General features: G+C 34.6%; 4 protein-coding genes across 4 annotated transcripts; 2 read left to right on the top strand and 2 right to left on the bottom strand.

The window, feature by feature from the left end:
- Window positions 1–744: 744 nt before the first annotated feature.
- On the bottom strand, window positions 745–2,022 carry LOC104246636 (uncharacterized). Its single transcript, XM_009802498.2, has one exon. The coding sequence runs from the start codon at window positions 1,844–1,846 to the stop codon at window positions 926–928; it is 921 nt and encodes a 306-aa protein (XP_009800800.2). The 5' UTR covers window positions 1,847–2,022; the 3' UTR covers window positions 745–925.
- Window positions 2,023–5,287: 3,265 nt separating this feature from the next.
- LOC138888707 (uncharacterized) lies at window positions 5,288–6,451 on the top strand. Its single transcript, XM_070170620.1, has one exon. It carries the CDS (start codon window positions 5,288–5,290, stop codon window positions 6,449–6,451), a length of 1,164 nt encoding a protein of 387 aa, XP_070026721.1.
- Window positions 6,452–6,701: 250 nt separating this feature from the next.
- LOC138886974 (uncharacterized) lies at window positions 6,702–8,077 on the top strand. The gene is made up of 2 exons (XM_070168676.1): window positions 6,702–7,440; window positions 7,524–8,077. Exons 1-2 carry the CDS (start codon window positions 6,706–6,708, stop codon window positions 7,983–7,985), a joined length of 1,197 nt encoding a protein of 398 aa, XP_070024777.1. The 5' UTR covers window positions 6,702–6,705; the 3' UTR covers window positions 7,986–8,077.
- Window positions 8,078–9,522: 1,445 nt separating this feature from the next.
- On the bottom strand, window positions 9,523–10,977 carry LOC104212782 (uncharacterized). Its single transcript, XM_070170619.1, has 5 exons — window positions 10,809–10,977; window positions 10,688–10,757; window positions 10,300–10,429; window positions 9,678–10,189; window positions 9,523–9,595 (listed from the first exon to the last, which is right to left on the bottom strand). Exons 1-5 carry the CDS (start codon window positions 10,975–10,977, stop codon window positions 9,523–9,525), a joined length of 954 nt encoding a protein of 317 aa, XP_070026720.1.
- Between the last annotated feature and the right edge of the window lie 817 nt (window positions 10,978–11,794).

The raw sequence follows: 11,794 nt of genomic DNA, 5'->3' as shown, positions 1-11,794 counted from the left end.
GCTCGGACCACAATACAGCCTTAACAGTCCTTTTAAACTATTTCTAATAAATTTAAACAATACCCACTCTAAATTTTTCACAAAATCATATTCGAAATTTAACAAAATTAACATTAAAGGCGATGGAAACTTGAGGATAAGGAGAATAAAAACTCACTATGTTTTATGCCCGAAGATATAAGGATAAAAAAAGTAAAAAAGTAAGAAAACAAATCAGATCTAGAAAATCAACTTAGCAAGGATTAATCTCTTCACTCCTAAAAAGAAAATTATTCCAGATTGGATATTGAAAATTACTTACTTTTTTTTTTAACTCTGTCCTCTATTCCAATTGAGAATGCAGGAGACACGCATTTCTGGTCCCACAAACGATTCTGCCCTCTCTAGCATATGAATATGAGCGGGAGAAAGCAAAATAAACGGAAAGGTAAAGTGGAGAGACAAACAACAACCACCCAATATAATCTCGGGTAGCGTGTACGTAGACCTTATCCCTATCTAAGGTAAAAAGATTATTTTCAAATAGATCCCCGACATCCTTCCCTCCAAAAACTTCCCACCTTGCTCTTGGGGAGACTCGAACTTACGACCTCTTGGTTGGAAGTTTTGCTCTTGGGGAGACTCGAACTCACCAACCAAGACAAACTCTTGGTTGGAAGTGGGCTTACTCACCATCTTAGCAACGCATCTTGTATTCAAATCACTTTACAAATCATCATTTCATCATACAACTCACAAAATCAATGGAAGAAAATACTACCATCATTCATTCATAATCCATCAACAGAGATGAAGACAAAACTTATCCACATATTTACAAACACTCTAATCATCACTCTAAACCTAATTTAATCACTTCAAAAATAAAACCATCAAAATCAACTACTTAATCGTAATTAATAAAGACATTAATCGCGTATTCACCTCAGAGTGGCTGTACATTCCGGCTCAACCCATTCATATTAGCAAAGAAGCCTACAAGATCTTGCCTATACGGTAAGTAGGATTTCCTTTTCTCCCCTCCGTTCTTCACGTAATGCATCGCCGGGTAAACTTCACTGGCCGGTACTCCGTTTGATTTTGCGGCGACCTTTGAAGCATCAGTCGTCGTCTTTTCTGCTTTGTTTTTTTCTCTCTTTTTGGGCGAAGGAGTCAAAAAGACAAAAGTATCCTTGCCGTCACTATTGCTCCGGTGAATGAGATCACGAAACTTCCAGCGTTTTGAGGAACCTGTAGAATTGCTCTTCTTACAACCTCCGGCAGACTTTTCCTCCTCTTTAGGCCTCCACACGCAGTACGTTCCCGGCGGAATCCCTTCCAGATCGTCGGCTTCAGACGATGAGCACGACGAGTTAGCTTCTCGCTCTTCTTCCATGAAAAGCTTCCTTAACGGCAGTCGAATTGATCTCGGTGGAGCAGAAGCCTCGCCCGACGATATCGAGTTCGTATTCGAATTAGAGCTACCGTTCACGAAACCACTGTGTTGTAACAACAAATCTCTATTGAAAATCGGGTAAATCGGACGGATCTTGCCGTTGTCAAAGATTTCATCAGCTGCAACCGGTGAAAATTCGGACTCTTTTACAAACGAAAACTCAAATTCATCGTCATCTTCATTTTCTTCCTCGTGATTCTCATCCTTACCCTCCTTCTCTTCCACTTTCACATTCAATTTTCTTCCAGTTTCAAAGCAAGTGAAACCTCCATCATCATCAACAAAAAGTTCCGTCTCAGTTCCATTTTCAGCCCTGAACTCTTCAACAACTCTATCAGCAATTTCAGCTAGATTCCTATTGGAATAACATTCGAAACTCGGAGACTGTGATAACGCCCGGCTCGCCTGCATTTCTTCAGCAAATTCTCTGATTCCCTTTCACAGTTTCAAATACAAAACACAAGAAATTCGCTCAGTTTGAGAGAGAGAGCGTTTGTTTGTTTGGTATAAAAGGTGGAAAGTTTGGGTCGTCGGTTTGAGATTATAGAGGCTACTAATTCGAAACGGAAGATAAAAAGGAGAGGGGGATATGATTAGGTGAGGGGAGGTGTACCATTAGTTGTTGAGTTTTAAGTGGAATACCAAATAATCGGTGGAAAATTAGAAGATTGACTTTTGAGGTGTCAACGTATAATGTAATGTATGTGTGTACCCGACGAATAGTTGTTTGCTTGGTTCATACGTAATATGAGATAAAGTTCACACGTGTAGGCGTTTACTAGTCCACACGTAGGAGAGAAACTCTACTCCTAGTACTACTCCCTCCCTCCGTTTCAATTTATGCGAACTCATTTGACTGGACACGGGGTTTAAGAAAAGTGAGAAGACTTTTGAATTTGTAGTATAAAATGAGGCACATATATTTTGTGTGACTATAAATCATTGCATAAAAGTAAATTATTTCCAAATAAGGAAAATGAATATTCTTTTTGGTACAGACCAAAAAGGAAATAGGTTCACGTAAATTGAAACGGAGGGAGTATTATTTTTTGTGTGGTGTTCTAGAAATTGGCTGCTTTGTTGTATGTGGTTTCTCTTCTCTTTGATTTAAACGCGAGTTGGCTATGTGTGTTTTTTTAAATGTTTCTCAGTTTATTCGGTTTAATGATTGTCCTTACAAGAGGGGTTGTTCTGATGGTAAGCAACCCCCACTTCCAATTGAGAGGTTGTGAATTCGAGTCTCCCCAAGAGCAAGGTGGGAAGTTCTTGGAGGGAAGGATGTCGGGGGTCTATTTGGAAACAGTCTCCCTACCATAGGTAAGGTCTGCGTATACACTACCCTCCCCAGACCCCACTAAGTGGAATTATACTGAGTTGTTGTTGTTGTTGTTGTTGATTGTCCTTACTAGGATTTATTTTTTTCCCATTTTCAGCATTATTTGTGTAGATACTTAGATCTGTCGATAAGTTTTGGGGCCAATTTTGGTTATAGGTGGACCACGCTAAGGCACAAGGTAACAGTTATCACTAAATAGGGAATCGAATTTAAAATTTAAATTCTATCGCTTTAATAATTTTTAGCTTTGAACTTATTATATTTTAAAAATTATGGGTTCGTTTCTGCTGTTTATTATAATTTTTATGAATTTCTACACATAAATTATTCTCCGCATGAAAAACACTGAATTCGGATAAGCTCGATACTATAAGGCTAGATACCGCCATGAATAGACATATTCTTCAACTACCTTAAAAGGAAAAAGAAATCTGTGAAAAAATTATGTTAGGCTCTACCATCAACTCCAGTTTTTACTAGTTCAAAGCCAAAAATTCGATGAATAAAATAAATAAAAATCAGAAAAATAGGCTTTTATAAAAGTTATTGGACCAATGAATGCTTAGATCTAAAAGTGAAAGGAGCAATTGTAGTTATTTCTTGTTGGCTGAAAAAAAGGAGATACAAGTCATTTTTCTTTGTTTGAAAAAAAAAAGTAAAAAATTATATATAGCTGGACTAGAAAAAAGAAAGTGTATATAATTTTTACTCCATTTTTTTTACGTACTGAATATTCAATTCTTCACGTGAAAGGGTGTGTGTACGTGTGTGTTTGTGTGCGTCTGTGTATGTTTGTGTGTGTGTGAGTGATTTTTGAAGACTTTGGGAGTACGAAGTTGGGCGAACGGCACAAATAGCCACTAAAAGCTGTGGCTTTTATTTTAAAGCCACAGTTTTCAATGTATTTAGATTTTAGCCGCTCCTTTTAAAAAATTTATATTTGACTAGACGAAAATACCCTTCTGGTATAACTTATACCTACGCTATCAACACAAGCAGCAGTTACACAAAGAGAAGAAGCGAGCAACAGCAGCAACGGCGATCAACTGAGGACGAACCACCATTTCTCTTCCCGATTTCAAAAATTCAGCAATCTAATCCAAAAAAACAACATAGATAAACAGTAAGTTGTAATTTCATGTGTTTCTATCAATTTTTATTTCGCTATAGTTATACTTTTTTAGATCTGTATTGATTTGATTATATATTAGATAAGAATTTGATTTTTTTTGAATTTCTGGATTGATAAATTTATAGACACCGCCTCCTATGATAATTCTGTATTCCGGACATAATGTCTTCATTTTGGAAATTGAATTCAAAAAAATAAGAACACTATGTCCTTAACTTTGATTCTACTAGCCTCATTTTGCAAATTAAATAAAAAAACTTAAGGACAAAATGTCCTTCACTTTGTTGTTGTTCTTCTGTATACAAAGACCTGTAGCTTGAGTTTCAAATTGTATGTTTTAATTTCTGGTTCAAATGTTAAGGACTGACAGTCCTTAACTCTTAAATACATGTTTAAATGTTAAGGACTAGCAGTCCTTAACTTTTAATTCCATGTTTAAATGTTAAAGGACATACAGTCCTTAGCTTTTAATTTCTGGTTCAAAAGTTAAGGACTGGTAGTCCTTAACTTTTAATTCCATGTTTAAAACTTAAGGACTGACAGTCCTTAACTTTTAATTTTAATTCCATGTTTAAATGTTAAAGGACAGACAGTCCTTAGCTTTTAATTTCTGGTTTAAAAGTTAAGGACTAGTAGTCTTTAACTTTTAATTCCATGTTTAAATATTAAAGGACAGACAATCCTTAGCTTTTAATTTCTGGTTCAAAAGTTAAGGACTAGAAATCCTTAAGTTTTAATTCCATGTTTAAATGTTAAGGACTGACAGTCCTTAACTTTTAATTCCATGTTTAAATGTTAAAGTACAGACAGTCCTTAGCTTTTAATTTCTGGCTCAAAAGTTAAGGACTAGCAATCCTTAAGTTTTAATTCCATGTTTAAATGTTAAGGACGGACATTCCTTAACTTTTAATTCCATGTTTAAATGTTAAAGGACAGACAATCCTTAGCTTTTAATTTCTGGTTCAAAAGTTAAGGACTGACAGTACTTAACTTTTAATTCCATCTTTAAAAGTTAAGGACTGACAGTCCTTAACTTTTAATTCCATGTTTAAATGTTAAGGACTTGTAGTCCTTAGCTTTTAATTTCTTGTTCAAAAGTTAAGGACTGACAGTCCTTAACTTTTAATTCCATATTTAAAACTTAAGGACTGACAGTCCTTAACTTTTAATTCCATGTTTAAAACTTAAGGACTGACAGTCCTTAACATTTAATTTCATGTTTAAATGTTAAGGACTGGCAGTTCTTAACTTTAATTACATGTTTAAATGTTAAAGGACTGACAGTTCTTAACTTGGTCTTGCACTTACAGTACACCTGTTCTTAATTCTACAAGGATTGCTTTATAACATATGTCCTTTGTTTCCCATTCTCTTGACTTGTAGGATGGAAACAATATGCATAATAGTTGTTTTTAATGGTAGATGGACTGAAGACTATAAATATATTGATCATCAAACAAAGCTTTTCCTAGCACCTGAGTCAATTCAGTTTGAAGATTTCGTTAAACAGATTTTTGAGCTTATTGAATTGGATAGTAAAAAGTTTGAAATATTGATATGGTTTGATATCAACCTTGGAACAAGCAAAGGAATGCTTGTATCCAAAGATTTAGATCTTTACACATGTATAGAGTTGCTAAAAACTCATTCACTCTTCAAGAGCTGTCGTTTCATAGTTGATATTTCGGAAAGAGTTTTTGCATCAACAAGCAATGAACATGCCAACACAAAAACTCAACATGACAATCAAGAGCGATGCCAACAGATAGTTGAAGTAGATATGGTTGAAGCTCAACCATTAAATGAAGAGGTGCATCAAACATTTGATTCTATTCAAGTAGAAGGACAAAGCATTATAGAGATTGACAACGAACAAGCTTTGGGTATTCAAGTCTTAGAGAGTGCACCGGTAATCGAAGTAGTTGCTGACAAAACCTGCACTCAAATAACTAAACGAAGATCAAATTTGAAACAAAAAGAATCCCCAACTACGATATTAAGAGAAAATGCTTCTTTGGATCAAATAAAAGTCGGATCAGTATTTGACAATAAGAAGAGCATAATTAATTGTTTTTCTAATGTAGCAATCAAAGGACATTTTGAATTCAAAGTTGTTAGATCAAGCTCAACAAGATATTCGTTGACATGCAATGATGATAGGTGTCGTTGGTGTGTGCGTGCTTTCAGAATTAAAGACTCAACATTATTCAAGATAGTAAAGCTTGAGAAAAAGCATGACTGCTCTGTTAACACTAGGAAAGCAGATCAAAGGCATGCTACTTCAAAGTTGATTAGTGGTTACATTATCGATAATCTTCGGGACCCAAGATTTGAAGTTACACCAGCTTTTGTCATGGCAGAGATGCAAAAATTGCATGGACTAGACATTGGATATCACAAGGCGTGGCGTGCTATTCAACATGCTTCCGCTTTAATAAGAGGAAGTCCCGAAGAAAATTATGAATTATTGTGTTCATACTTGTATATGATGACAAGTAAAAACCCGGGAACTTATACTAACATAAAGATAGACGACAACAACAGGTAAACAATTTAGGACATGCTGTCTTTAGCCTTGTTAACTTTTGAGTTATAACCAGAAGTTGAGGACTGCCTATCCTTAAGTTTTGAACTTGTAATTAAAAGTTAAGGACTTCCAGTCCTTAAGTTTTGAACTTTGAAATAAAAGTTAAGGACAACATGTCCTTAACTTTATAACTTGTAAATGTAAGTTAAGGACTGACTGTCCTAAACTTCGGGTATTTTAACCTTGTTTTATATTGTATTTTCAGGTTTCTTTATATGTTTTACGCATATGGATCATCGATAGCTGGTTGGAATCATTGTAGACCAGTGATTGCTATTGATGCGACTTTTTTGAAGTCAAAATATCGTGGTGTTTTAATGATTTCAGTTTCAAAAGATGCAAATAACCAAATTTTCCCATTAGCCTTTGGAATAGCAGAATCTGAAAACAACAATTCCTATGAGTGGTACTTTAGTCAGCTTCGCAATGCAATTGGGAGCCGTGAGAATTTGATTTTTTTATCAGACAGGCATCAAGCTATTGCAAATGGCATTGTAAAGGTATATCCTGAAAGCCATCATGGGATTTGCATCTATCATTTGGAGCAGAACCTAAAGCGAAGAAAGGTGAAAAGTGAGGTCATAAAACTTTTCCAAAGTGCTGCAAGAGTATACAAGCGTAAAGAATTTGACATATACATGTCAGATATTGCAAATGTAGATAAGAAAACTTATGACTACTTGATGGAAGAACCACCGGAAAGATGGGCACGTTCTTGTAGTCCACAACGAAGATATGACATGCTCACAACAAATATAGTTGAGTCGATGAATTCAGTGCTATTAGAAGCAAGGGAGCTGCCTATACTAAGAATGATGGATTTCATTCAAGTGAAGCTACAACATTGGTTTTATGAAAGAAGAAATAAAGCAGAAGGAACATTTTATGATGTTTCTTGTTGGGTAGAGGAGGAATTGAAGAACAGAATAGATTTAGCATTTACTTTGAACGTAAGTATTATGTTTTATGTTTATATTATGATTTTGACATTTTTTAACATAATGTACTCACTTATAATTTTTCAACATTGAAGGTCTTCCCTGTTGATTCATGGCGTTCTAGAGTTGAAGAAGAAGGAATAACTTTCTTGGTGGACTTAAACAAAAGAACATGTGATTGTTTTCAATTTCAACTTGATGAATTACCATGCATACATGCAATTGCAGCTATCGAGAAGAGAAACATCAAGAAGTCTGACTTTTGTTCGCACTGGTACTTAAAGGAATCTTGGCTGAAAACATATGAAAGACAAATACATCCTGTAGGACATACTGATTCATGGATTGTACCAGAGAGTGTTAAGTCACAAATTGTTAAACCTCCAGATTTCAAAGTGCCACCAGGTAGAAGGCAAAAGAAAAGGCATATTCCTGCTACCGAGCCATCAAAAATAACATTCAAATGTGGTCGTTGCAGAAGAATTGGTCATAATAGAACAACTTGTATATATTCTCCGGCACTCCATCCATTTTCAAGAAAGCATAGAGAAGAGTAGAAATATACACTTATGTTTATCGACTCTTTTAAGTTTTTGCTATAGATTGTATTCATTATTATTCTAATTTGAGCGGATGCCTAGATTTTCAATATTTATATCTTGTTACCTTCTTTTAATTTCTTTTGAGTTCAACAATGTCTGTCCTTAACTTTGAATTTCAAGTTCAAAAGTTAAGGACATGAGGTCCTTAAGTTATAGTCCCATGTTAAAAACTTAAGGACTGTCTGTCCTTAACTTTGAATTTTAAGTTCAAACGTTAAGGACATAGGTCCTTAAGTTATAGTCCCATGTTAAAAACTTAAGGACTGTCTATCCTTAACTTTGAATTTCAAGTTCAAAAGTTAAGGATATGAGGTCCTTAAGTTATAGTCCCATGTTAAAAACTTGAGGACTATTTGTCATTAACTACAGGAGTCCTTAAGTTTGAAATACAAGTTAAAAACTTAAGGACTGTCTGTCCTTAACTTTAAATTTTAAGTTCAAACGTTAAGGACATGAGGTCCTTAAGTTATAGTCCCATGTTAAAAACTTGAGGACTGTTTGTCCTTAACTTTGAATTTTAAGTTCAAACGTTAAGGACATGAGGTCCTTAAGTTATAGTCCCATGTTAAAAACTTGAGGACTGTCTATCCTTAACTTTAAATTTTAAGTTCAAACGTTAAGGACATATGTCCTTAAGTTATAGTCCCGTGTTAAAAACTTGAGGACTGTTTGTCATTAACTACAGGAGTCCTTAAGTTTGAAACACAAGTTAAAAACTTAAGGACTATCTGTCCTTAACTTTGAATTTTAAGTTCAAACGTTAAGGACATGAGGTCCTTAAGTTATAGTCCCATGTTAAAAACTTGAGGACTGTTTGTCCTTAACTTTGAATTTTAAGTTCAAATGTTAAGGACATAGGTCCTTAAGTTATAGTCCCATGTTAAAAACTTGAGGACTGTTTGTCATTAACTACAGGAGTCCTTAAGTTTTAAATACAAGTTCAAAAGTTAAGGACATGAGGTCCTTAAGTTATAGTGCCATGTTCAAAACTTAAGGACTGTCGGTCCTTAACTTTGAATTTCAAGTTCAAAAGTTAAGGACATTTGGTCATTAACTTTGAATTTGAAGTTCACTTACACTTAGTCATGAACAAATACTAACAAACTCAATGGACAAATCAACAGTTGAGAGAAACAACGAAATAAATAACAAAATGCCTTGACATAACTTTTGAAATTGTAATTTTGCATAGCTGTTACAAAAAATTACGCTATGCCAACAAAACAAAATATAAGTGCCTTTTCACAAATTTACAGAATATTTCAGAACTATCCTAAACTGGCATAATTCAGATGTCACCTTTACAGCAATTTTATACAAAAATAACACCACAATTTCTTTACAACTCCTTTGGACAGAATGTTTCATTTTCACTCTCATAATCATCACCAACATTTTCTGGTGGAGTATCATAACCAGAATTTCTTTTCCATTCACCATGTGCCCAAAGATTTGCAGCAAGTTCTTTACGAAAGTCTTTTATGTCTTCGGGTTAGAATTGCTGCACGTCCTTTCCAATCATCAGCAACTCGGCAAATTTGATCAGGAATGCACCACAATTAGTCCTAAGAGAAATGTAAGATATGCAGTGAATTAAACAATAAATTTTAAGTACATATAAATAATATAACAAATAATAACACGTACGATCCAGTTTGGTGTGGTGATCTTTGCCACCGTATATCAAATTTGTTGAAGACATTCCCAAAAGACTTGTGATTTTTGTCAAACTGTGAGAACTTTAGCAAATGGGGGATCATGCGTGCATACATTTGCATGTAGTTCATTCCTGCTTCATATGGCTCACTGTATATGGAATCATATACATCAATCTTTTTTTGATTCAAGTCCAATACTCCCAACAAAAAGTGTGTCACAGCTTCATCATCTTTTGAAGGAAGCCGACATGGAAAAAAGATTTTGTCAACCTCAGTCCATGCAATTCCACATCTACGGCTGTCCCCCCACACATATGGTGTCAGAAATAACTGATTATCACCAGCACACCAAAACTCATCACTAGCATCTTCACTGAAATCTTTATACACAAGTGCCATATAATTATCAAAAAGAACATCAGTAGTTGTGCATCGAAAAGGATGATCGCGAGGGTGGTAGCATTCCTTCTTTCTCAGATAATAGAGAGCAATGTCAATATGCTTCATAAAAAGGCAAAAAATAAAACAAATCAATAACAAATCAGTCATAAAATAATGAAAAAATGATAAATTAATAATAGAAAAAATAAATGCCTTGTGAATTATCTAACCTTATCATCAAGAACAAATTTGATATCTGAAAGCTCAAGGAAAAACATTTTGCTACTGATTTTTTGATGATACAATTTGTATGGTTTTTTCCTCAAACTATTATCATCAGCATATAAATCAATTTGTCCCCTGAAAATTTTGAAAATGTCAAGTTAGAATTTTGAAAACTTTAATCTATAACTTAAGGACCAAGTGTCCTTAGCTTTTGAATTTGATACTCAAACTTAAGGACTGCATGTCCTTAGCTTATGAATTTTGAATTCAAACTTAAGGACAAGAAGTCCTTAAGTTTTAAACTTGAATCTATAAGTTAAGGACAGTTAGTCCTAAAATTAGTCTTACAATCACAGAAGTTAAGGATGTAGTGAAACACATTAAGAGACTTACTCTTTTTTGCGACCTCTCCTTTTCTCCTTGCCCAACAACACAATGATTTTTTTCACTAATTTTTCATCTTCTTTGGCATAATGAAAAATACACCTACGAGTATAGGTTGATTTTATCTAACCTGAACTCTTCAGAGTATTTTGATTGTCTGCCTTGGAACTTACTGCTTTTCCTTCCTTATCAAAAGGAGATTTCAACTGCCAGCTTAACTTCTTGTTCATTTTACCTCGACCAAGTTCTTCTTCAACATTTCCTTCACCCTCCATAGTCAAAGTCGCATCAATGTCCATTTGTATACTTCGAGGAGTAGGAGTAAGAAGAGAAAATGACGGACAATCATAACCAATACTGTCTCTCTTTCTTTTCCTTGTATATTGGTTAAGATTGTCATCATTGGTGTCCTCTTTGTTTTCCTCTGCTGGAGACACTATATATATATATATATATATATATATATACATATTCATATTAGTTTTCTGCAACAGGTCAAATGAAGAGACAAAATTTCAATTGTACATATAATAATTAGGGCACAATCAGTACATGTCTTCTCCACAGTACCTTCTTGTGTTTTTTCAAGAGACAACTCAACTAAAATATTGCGTGCAGTGTCGCACCTCCTTTTTACCGCTCCCGCGGGGCGCGTGGGGAGTTTTCTCCAATTGAAGGACAGTCGAAACGGGATTTGTTTATTTGTTTCAGAGTCGCCACCTGGGAATTTTAAGGCGTCCCAAGTCACCAATTTTAATCCCTGAATCGAGGAGAATATGACTCTGTTTATTATTCTGCGAACCAGAAATCCTGAGTAAGGAATTCTGTTAATCCGGAAGAAGGTGTTAGGCATTTCCGAATTCCGTGGTTCTAGCACGGTCGCTTAACTGTTTTTATTATTGGCTTAATTATCTTGATTTTTATTAAATACTTTTTGTTACGTGATTTTTCTACCGCTTTTACTTATTGTGATTAAGGACCCTTCTTTGAATCGAATTACGCGTACGTATATTCGTGTTATAAATTTAAAAATGCGGAATTGTGTCACGCGTACGTGTACACAATAACTTTTGATAATATGTTTATTAAGCAATCATTTTTTCGAAATTGTGTTGA

Source organism: Nicotiana sylvestris, chromosome 3 (genome assembly GCF_000393655.2).
Source record: "Nicotiana sylvestris chromosome 3, ASM39365v2, whole genome shotgun sequence".
In the NCBI taxonomy this organism is placed as follows: domain Eukaryota; kingdom Viridiplantae; phylum Streptophyta; class Magnoliopsida; order Solanales; family Solanaceae; genus Nicotiana; species Nicotiana sylvestris.
Note: the sequence above shows the minus strand (reverse complement) of the source record. Positions and strands in the feature narration are given on the sequence as shown.

What these genes read in the sequence shown, in the direction of transcription:
- LOC138888707 (XM_070170620.1), top strand. Translation starts at nt 5,288, where the DNA reads ATGGAAACAATATGCATAATAGTTGTTTTTAATGGTAGATGGACTGAA.
- LOC104212782 (XM_070170619.1), bottom strand. Translation starts at nt 10,977, where the DNA reads ATGGACATTGATGCGACTTTGACTATGGAGGGTGAAGGAAATGTTGAA. An exon ending in AAATACTCTGAAGAGTTCAG is followed by an intron (nt 10,758 to 10,808) that starts GTTAGATAAAAT and finishes ATTATGCCAAAG; the next exon opens with AAGATGAAAAATTAGTGAAA. An exon ending in AGGAGAGGTCGCAAAAAAGA is followed by an intron (nt 10,430 to 10,687) that starts GTAAGTCTCTTA and finishes CAAAATTTTCAG; the next exon opens with GGGACAAATTGATTTATATG.
- LOC138886974 (XM_070168676.1), top strand. Translation starts at nt 6,706, where the DNA reads ATGTTTTACGCATATGGATCATCGATAGCTGGTTGGAATCATTGTAGA. An exon ending in ATTTAGCATTTACTTTGAAC is followed by an intron (nt 7,441 to 7,523) that starts GTAAGTATTATG and finishes TCAACATTGAAG; the next exon opens with GTCTTCCCTGTTGATTCATG.
- LOC104246636 (XM_009802498.2), bottom strand. Translation starts at nt 1,846, where the DNA reads ATGCAGGCGAGCCGGGCGTTATCACAGTCTCCGAGTTTCGAATGTTAT.